Source organism: Oratosquilla oratoria, chromosome 12 (genome assembly GCF_046742065.1).
Source record: "Oratosquilla oratoria isolate Oo_2021 chromosome 12, ASM4674206v1, whole genome shotgun sequence".
Lineage (NCBI taxonomy): Eukaryota > Metazoa > Arthropoda > Malacostraca > Stomatopoda > Squillidae > Oratosquilla > Oratosquilla oratoria.
This window is the reverse complement of record NC_134788.1, coordinates 48749132-48759131: the sequence shown is the minus strand read 5'-3', so window position 1 is coordinate 48759131 and position 10000 is coordinate 48749132. Positions and strand designations below refer to the sequence as shown.

The 10000-nt window shown below is 35.1% G+C and overlaps 2 protein-coding genes across 3 annotated transcripts in view; both read right to left on the bottom strand.

The window, feature by feature from the left end:
• LOC143031686 (uncharacterized) overlaps window positions 1-10000 on the bottom strand; it is a 267646-nt gene that overhangs the window by 242120 nt on the left and 15526 nt on the right. The window lies entirely within an intron of this gene.
• LOC143030379 (uncharacterized) overlaps window positions 2569-10000 on the bottom strand; it is a 9145-nt gene continuing 1713 nt past the window's right edge. The window contains exons 2-3 of the mRNA XM_076193528.1: window positions 3139-3158; window positions 2569-2987 (exon numbers count right to left, since the gene is read on the bottom strand). Coding sequence (XP_076049643.1) covers window positions 2693-2987; window positions 3139-3158 — 315 coding nt within the window. The 3' untranslated portion in view covers window positions 2569-2692. The remainder of the gene's footprint in view (window positions 2988-3138; window positions 3159-10000) is intronic.

The window sequence follows — 10000 nt, the reverse complement described above, 5'->3', positions numbered from 1 at the left end:
TGTCTGGGTGTGTGTATATATATATATATATATATATATATATATATATATATATATATATATATATATATATACATATATGTGTGTGTGTTGGTATCATTCAAGGATCGGTGCTGGCTCCGGTAGCTCTCTTAATCAACCTCTCATGCAAAGAGAATAATACGAGGATGATCGGAACTGGTTACAAAAAGATCTAGACATGGTATATGGAACAAAATTTAAAGCATCAAATTCAATATACGAGTATAATTCACCAAAAATACGAGTTTAACATTTGTGCCCTAATTTCGTCAGATAATTTAAATCGATTTTAATGTTGTGTACAGTTATAGAGGCGGGACCCCACGAGTATTATTACAATTCTGTATAACTGCATATATAAATACATACAGTCTTCTCTCTCTCTCTCTCTCTCTCTCTCTCTCTCTCTCTCCGTCGCCGCTGAGGAACCATCAGTACGGTGAGCACATTCTCTTAGTTGTGGGTTCGAATCCCGCGCGCCTCTCCGATTCCCAGTAGTATTCCTGGTGTAGGTTTTTCTTCACCTATTTTTACTTTCTCAAGCTAAGGAACCTGGCTTCCATCTTTTGGATTTTTGAGTTAGACGGATTCAGCTGGTCGGGGGGGGGGGTTATTTTGAATTATGCTTTATCACCTTATAAAGAGGAAAGATATTTTCGAAAGTCACATCATACCAAACTAGATAAACCATTACAGTTAGACCCATTCTTGACTATGCGGTATAGTTTTGGTCTCCGGCAATTTGAGTGGATATTGGTTCACTTGAATCATTACAAAGAAGAATGACCAAATTGATTCAAGGGCTTAGACGTTTAACCACACGAAAACAGGCTTAGGGACTTTAACTTATACTCTCTGGAAAGACGCAGAGTGCGGGGGTGATCTAATAGAGGTGTTCAAATGGGTCAAGGGTTTTAACAAGGATGGTGTGGGCAAGATTACCATAGCAGGTGGAGGATTCGTAGTTGTGGATCTGAATTGAGCAAATTTAGGTTTAGAAAGGGAATAGACAAGGACCTGTTTACCAACAGAGTGGCTAACAAATGGAATAGACTTTGTGACCATTCAGTTGGTGAGCGGTGAAACTGTTGGTGGTTTGGAGAGAAACTTAAGCAAGGTTTACACGCTACGATAAATTGTAGCGATTTATTGTAATGAAAAGGTTGTTACAATTTGTCATTACGTGTAATTAACAGGAGATCGTAGCGATTTATAAACTCTCCTACTGGGATTCGAACCCTCGCCAGAAAAATATGACGTCAGTCCTCGCTTCGCTCGCAGCGAAGCGAGGACTGACGTCATATTTTTCTGGTGTTTGATCAAACATTTTGGTGTTTTATAAATCGCTACGATCTCCTGTTAATTACACGTAATGACAAATTGTAACAACCTTTTCATTACAATAAATCGCTACAATTTATCGTAGCGTGTAAACCTTGCTTTAGATAACTTTCTGGAACTGCCTAGTGTAGGCCTTATGGTCTCTTGCAGCCTCTTCTATTCTCATGGCAAAGTTCCCGACCCCCAGACTAATGAAGCATGATTGCGAGAATAGGCCAAAAGGGAACAGGCACAGAAGTCGAATGATACAGATACTTGTGGAAGTGGTTTATGGAGTGGGGTAGTTGATACACAAGCTTACTTGGGCCAGAGTTTGTAGGTCGTGTTGGTAAACAGAGGACATACAAAGAAGTTGGAAGGAGAAGATGATGTGGAGAAGGATGTGGGATAACGAAGTGGTGGAGACAAAGGAGAGAATAAGATAAAGAAACGGTAAATGACGCGGAGGAAGAGGAAGGTGGAAGGAAGCAGATAAAGGGGAGGTTGATAAGCATTCGGAAAAGAATGAGATGGGTTTGAAAGAGAAAGTCTTCAGAGGTAGGAAGGGAAGATTGCGGTAGTAGGCCATTTAAGGTAAAAGGAAGAAGGGCCGGATTTACCTACTTGTTTGCCCTTGGTCCAACTCACCAGTGGGTCCCTAGGTTTATAGATATGTGGTATGTTTCAGTATCTCAATAGAGTATGGTTACTCTTTAATAAAAAAAAAAATGCTTATTACACATTGATATAATGTCTGCCTACTTAAATCAATGTTGTGTTTTTCTTCCTACCATTCCTGCGTGACAAATCAATTTCAGTGGGCTCCCAGTTACCTGTGGGTCTTAGGCCAATGGTCTACTAGGCCTATAGGTAAATCCGGCCCACTAGTGGGGAAGAAAGAATGAGAATCTTCAAAAGAACATGGACGAGGAACGTACTGTTGTGATTCGACTACTTGGAGATACAGTGCAAGATGAAGATCGAGAAAGGAGAAGGGCGGGGTAAAACGATTTCTCCAAAGTTATCATTTATAACCTATTGATGACGGGTGTTAATTTGGAAAATGGTGTGTTTTACCGTAAACAAGATATATTTGAATAATTTGAAACATCTGATATCATTCATCTTACAGAAACAACCTGAAACTTGCAAGATTTGGGCCCGACAAGGGAAAGATTCAAAGTTGTGTGTGTGTGTGTGTGTGTGTGTGTGTGTGTATCTGGCTAATCGTATCTTCCTGGTTGTAACAAACAGGACAAAAGATATTCTCATGGGTTCCTGTCTCAAATCTCTTATTGGTTAAACTTGGTTTTGAATCTGTTTACACTGAGTGCGACTTCTTCCAGGATCTTCAAGGAATCAGGAGAGCTCCTTCACTATGGTCCCATTGGGCAATTTCCTTTCGTTTATTTTCTTCTTCTTCTTCTTCTTCTTCTTCTTCTTCTTCTTCTTCTTCTTCTTCTTCTTCTTCTTCTTTTCCTTTTTCCTTTTTTCTTTTATTTTTCTTTTGTTTCTTTTTTCTTTTACCCTGCCTTTCTCCTTTCTCGATCTTCATCTTTCTTTTCTTCTTTTTCATATTTCCTTTTTCTATCATTCTTTCCAGGTTCTCTAAGCACCGTAATGAAATCGCCCCTCTCCCTCCTTTCCTTTAATATTGACAGTTTTAGTATATCTAGTCTTTGTTAATATATCTTTACCTAATCAGAGAATCACCCATTTACTCGCCTATTTATTAATTCATTTCTTCATTTGTTTCTTTATCTCTTGATGTTTGTATTCACCTATTAACCTATTTACTTGTTCATGTATTTATCTACCTATTTATTGGGTTATTTAGTTATTGAGCGAATGAGTTTTTTTGATTAATGTAATCTTTTATTAATCATTTTTTATATATTCGTTTGTGTAATGGAATGACACACCAAATAAAGATAGTAATAATATTAATAATATTAACAATAACAATAATAATGATAATAATGATAATAATATTAATAATGATAATAATAATAATAATAATAATAATAATAATAATAATAATAATAATAATAATGATAATAATAATAATAATAATAATAATAATAATAATAATAATAATAATAATAATGATAACACTAATAATAATAATAATAACAATAATAATAATAATAGTAATAATAATAATAACAATGATAATGATAATAATAATAACAATGATGATAATAATAATAATAGTAATAATAAAATAATATAATAACAATGATAATAATAATTATAATAATGATAGTAATAATAATAATGATAATAATAATAATAATGATAATAATAATAATAGTAATAATAATAATAATGATAATGATAATAATAATGATAATAATAATAATAATAATAATAATAATGATAACAATAATGATAATAATAATAATAATGATAATAATGATAGTAATAATAATAATAATGATAATGATAATAATAATAATAATAATAATAATAATAATAATAATAATGATAATAATAATAATAATAATAATAATAATAATAATAATAATAATAATAATAATAATAATAATAATAATAATAATAATAATAATAATAATAATAATAATAATAATAATAATAATAATAATAATAATAATAATAATAATAATAATAATAATAATAATAATAATAATAATAGTAATAATAATAATAATGTGTATACATTGTGACGAATGTGGATAGGAGGTAAGGGAACACGGGCTGAGGGAAATACTTTTATTCCTGACTAGTTTCGCCTGAGTGGCTTCTTCAGAGGAACATAGTTTGAAGTCAAGTTGGTCAATATATATGGCAAAAGAAGGAACGTGGCAAAGTGTCAGGTTGGTCCCCCACTCGACCTCATCTGTTGGTGTGGCGGATTGTCACAGCAGGTGGACCAAGTATCCTCCTGTTGTTCGCGTGGCTGAAACGTCCGTCTGGATCAGGGGCTCTGTGTTTATTATTCATTACGATAAAGTGTGCTGCTGCTTTAGCCCATATTAAATCCCCAGTCCTCTTATTGATGTTATCATGGATGTTGATAAAAACAATAAAAGTATTTCCCTCAGCCCGTGTTCCCTTACCTCCTATCCACAATAATAATAATAATAATAATGATAATAATAATAATAATAATAATATAATAATAATAATAATAATAATAATAATAATAATAATAATAATAATATAATAATAATAATAATAATAATAATAATAATAACAATAATAATAATAATAATAATAATAATAATAATAATAATAATAATAATAATAATAATAATATAGTAATAATAATAATAATAATAATAGTAATAATAATAATACTAATAATAATGATAATAATAATAATAATAATAATATAATAATAATAATAATAATAATAACAATAATAATAATAATAATAATAATAATAATAATAATAATAATAATAATAATAATAATAATAATAATAATAATAATAATTATAATGATAATAATAGTACATATACCAATACATACATATACCAAAGGCTTTTACCCCCTTACACGGGGGGGTTGCCAAAAAGAAAAAGGCATAGAAACCACTCCCACCCATTCCATTTCCTATATATTCCACTCCCCTCCACCCTCCTCCCGCCATCCTATCTTGGCACCTCCTGGATGACGGGTCATCCCTGCATCCTATCCACTACCCTGGGTCAGAAGCAGTGTCGCAAGACACAGCACATCCACAGCAAGGCCGCTTCATAAATTCGGCGATACCCCCTCTCCGTCCCACCATGCAGAAAAGGAGAAGACGGGGAGAAATCAGTTTGCGCCGCGTCAATTTTTTTTCTCATACATACTTCCTCACCCCCATCCCCCACCCACTCCCCCTCATGCAACACAGCATCATCCATACACAATCCTTCTCCATTGACCCCTATTTTCTGTCCTCTCCCGTCCTTCCTCTACAGACATTCATCTCTTTTGTAATGCCTCAGCCATCCATCTCATCGTAGGACGCCCCCTCATATTCACTCCTTCCACCTCTGCCTTCCACACTTGTTTTACTGATTTTTCTTCATTCATTCTTTCCATGTGCCCAAACCATCCCAATACTCTTTCATCAACCCTATCTCCCAACTCCCTTTCCACCTCTGTTCTCCTCCTCACCTCCTCTTTTCTCACTCTATCTAGCTTAGTAACCCCTATCATACTTCTCAGACATTTCATCTAAAACACATTCAAACTCCTTCTTTCTTCCTCTCCCATGTTCCATGTTTCTGCCCCGTACATTGCTGTTGGCACAATCACTCCTTCATATAACCTCCTCTTAGCATCTATTCCGAGATGTCTATTTCTCATTACACTTTTTAATCCACCAAGGCATTAATCGTTTCTCTCAATCTACATTCTACCTCCACCCCCACTCCTCCCTTTCCTGGCACATTCGCACCCAAGTATCTAAAACTATCCACTTCCTCCAGTCTTTCACCCTTAATGCTCACTTCTAGTCTGCTGTCACTCTCTGCCCTTGTACATCTCATCACCTTGCTTTTGCCCACATTTATCTTCAGCTTCCTTCTTTTACACACCTTCTCAAACTCTGTTACCAACCTCCTTAATCCCTCCTCTGACCCTGCTACAAGCGCAGTGTCGTTAGCAAACAACAACTGGCTCATCTCCCACTTCTTTCCATTTTCTTTAACTATCTCCAACCCCTGACCCACTACCCTTGCATTTATCTCTCGCACCACCCCATCCATGTAAAGATTGAACAGCCAGGTCGACATGACATATCCAATCACTTTCTCCATTTCTAATCCTAACACAAGCTCTACTACTCTCGTAAAAACTCTTGACAGCTCTTAATAGCTTCCCTCCTATCCCATATATCTGCATAACCTCCCACAGTGCCTTCCTGTCTACCCTGTCGTAAGCCTTTTCCAGATCCATAAAAGCCCAAAAAACATCCTTACCATTTCCTATAGCTTTCTCACATATCTATCTTACCACATCCCCTACCTGTCCTAAATCCACACTGTTCCTCACCAATTACTCCCTCTGTTCCTCTCCTAATCCTTTCAATCAAGATCCTTCCATAAGCCTTCCCAACTACACTTAACAAGCTCATCCCTCTGAAAATACTGCACTCACACTTGTCCCCCTTTCCCTTGTAAAGCGGAACTATAAAGGCACTCCTCCATTCCTCCGGCACTCTACCATCTCTTAAACAAACATCAAATAACCTCACCAGCCAGTCCACCATAACCGTAGCTCCTTTCTTGAGACATTCTGCATGGCGTCCATCCAACCCAGGTGCCTTACCTGCTCTCATCATCTTAACGGCTGCTTTCACTTCATCCTTCCCTATTTCCCCTCCATTTTCCTCACTCATCACTCTCGTTTTCTTAGCGCTTCCCACTGCAACTACCTTTCCCTCCCTATCCTCCTTCACATTTAGCAACTCCCTAAAATACTCTGCCCACCTTCCTCTCACTGCCTTCTCTTCCATTATCATCTCTCCATCTGCATCTTTTACCTTATCTTCTCTACTTAATTCGCCTCCTCTTCCTCTTTTAATTTCCTTCCAAAACATCTTTTTATTACTTTCAAAATTTTCTGTCATACTCTTACCCCATTTCACATCTGCTCTCCTCTTTGCTTCCTTTATCTTATGTTTAACTTCCCTTCTCTTTACTTTGTACCTCTCATACGATTTTGGGGCTACAGGTAGTAGGACTCCTAATCCCATCCCCCGTCCCGTTTTTTTTTTCACCTTTTACGACTCAAGTGGAAAGACTTGGTGGTAGCATTCTCTTCCCCCACCACAGGGTAGGTCGGCGAAAAAAGGAAATGAATATTCAAAGAAATTATACAGGACAGTAGCAAGGGGTTGGGGGACAGCATAACGGAGGGACAGTCGTAGTATAAAAGTGTCATCATTTCTCTATGAACAGAGTTTTCCTCTATCACAGACAAAATGATGTGTGGCTCTGGTCCGTAGGGGCGCCCCATATAGACCATAAAGTATCAACTGCATGCTACTTTGCCACAATAACATGCAGCCAATAATGACAATAATAATAATAATGATAATGATGATAGTAATAGTAATAATAATAATAATGATAATAATAATAATAATAATAATAATAATAATAATAATAATAATAATAATGATAATAATAATAATAATAATAATAATAATAATAATAATAATAATAATAATAATAATAATAATAATAATGATAATAATAATAATGATAATAATAATAATGATAATAATGATAATATTAAAAATAATAATAATAATAATAATAATAATAATAATGATAATAATAATAATAATAATAATAATAATAATAATAATAATAATAATAATAATAATAATAATAATAATAATAATAATGATAATGATAATAATAATAATAATAATAATAATGATAATAATAATAATAATAATAATAATAATAATAATAATAATAATAATAATAATAATAATAATAATAATAATAATAATAATAATAATAACGATAATAATAATAATACCAATAATTCTTGTAATATTGATGCATTTGCCACGGTGGCAAATTTATGTGCGTGTGTGCGTGCGTGCGTGTGTGTGTGCGTGCGTGCGTGTGTGTTAATCTAGATTAGCTAAAGTGATTTTATTGGCAAACGCCTCATTGTAAGTCTCTGATGACGACAATTCAGTCTTAACGGTACCAATTCTCATCAGGAAGAAGAGGAGGAGGAAGAAGAGGAAGAGGAGATGATATAACAAGCTCAATTGGAAGTATGATGCGTGACGCTGGTCAGTAGGGGCGCCTTGGCATAAGTGAGTAGACGGAGTGTGTGTTTACAATGTAAGTTTACGACATTGGGGAGTATGTTGGGTTTTACGACATTGTAAGTCTCTCTCTCTCTTTCTCTCTCTCCCTCTCTCTCTCTCTCTGTGTCTGTCTGTCCCACGTTTGTGCATGTATAATGCGTTTGATAATCGCTTGAAAAAATAATTACACTTCCATAACATGTATGTATCTCTCTCTCTCTCTCTATTTATCTCTCTCTCTCTCTCTCTCATTCTCTCTCTTCTCTCTCTCTCTCTTCCTCCCTCCTTCAACCCAACTCAGGTGATCGATGTAGTTGAACCTGTGCATCCAATGTGCGCAAACTCAAACGCATTTCGAGATGAGTGGGTGAGGTAGGGAGGGGAGGGGAAGGAGGGAGGGATGGAGGAAGGAAGGAAGGAAGGGCGACGAAAAAGGAGGAGGAGGAGGAGAGGAGGAGGAGGAGGAGGAGGAGGAGGAGGCAAAGAGAATGAGGATAAATTAGTGAAAATGAAATGTAGTGGGATGGGAATTTAGTACAAGGTGAGATATGGCGGGAAAGGGGGTCTTGTATACTGCGCTCTCTCTCTCTCTAGCTACATTAACATTCATCCACTTGCATCACGTGCTGGACTTGTGATCGACAGCTATCTCCTCCCCGAACGAGAGCTCATACATGTTATACAACCCGCCACACACACACCTACCCCCTTGCTCAACGGGGACAGTAACGGTCTACAGTGAAGATAACCACTGTGTGTGTGTGTGTGTGTGTGTGTGTGTGTGTGTGCATCTTTCAGGCCGGGGACCCTGTGTGGAATAATTTATTTGTCTATTTAATTTGTTTATATATGAATTTATTGCTTTATGTATTTGTGTATTTATTGGTCTATATATTCTTTTACTTGTCCATTTATTTACTCATCGATCTATCTATTCTTATTTTTTCTTTCATCGTTTTATCTTTTATTTTCATTTAATTTTCTTCTATTTCTTCCCATTTTCCTATATCTTCGTCTTTCTATTTATTTTTGTCTTCTTCATTTCCTCCGTTTTCTTTAGTTATCAATTCGCCTTTCCCCAAGTATTTATAATGGTTTCCCCCTCCTCCTCCTCCTCAGCGCATCGGAAGGGAAGAGGAGGAGGAGTGAGGGAGGAGGAGGTGGAGTGAAGGAGTAGGAGGAAGAATTCCAATCAGAAGCGGGGAAGTTTATATAATGACACACATACATACATACACACACGCACACACATACACACACACACAGACAGAGAGAATGGACAGATCTCTTAATCAGGGATTGTTCAACGATAGAAGGTCATGAAAAATAAAATAAAATAAAAGGATCGCTGAAGATGGCCGGGGACGGTTGGAAGACGTTTGAAGGATCAAATGATTCAAAATGTCGTCTGAAACTACTCAACACCCTGACGCCTTCACAAAATGGTTTCATAAGAAATAAATGGTTCAGTGTAAGATATATATATATATATATATATATATATATATATATATATATATAACTTCTTTTTTTCAGGCTAAATCCAGACGAATCTCATCAGCCGAAGGACAGCCCACGAAGAAAACGGAGGCTCAATCGATTCTTCTAATTCTATGACTTGTAAAGTGAAATGAAACATTGGCTCTTATATAATTGTATAAGAATTATAAACAAATAAATATGGATATATTAAAATGCAAATAGGGTAAATCAAAACTGAAAAATATATTCATAACGTAAATGGTCAAACACGCCTTATTATTGTCAATGAAAGAAAATAGAATAATTATGTAACAATAACAAATAAATAAGAAAGCATCCAAACGTAAAAGAAAAATAGCTGAAAAATAAATAGAAAACAAGAAT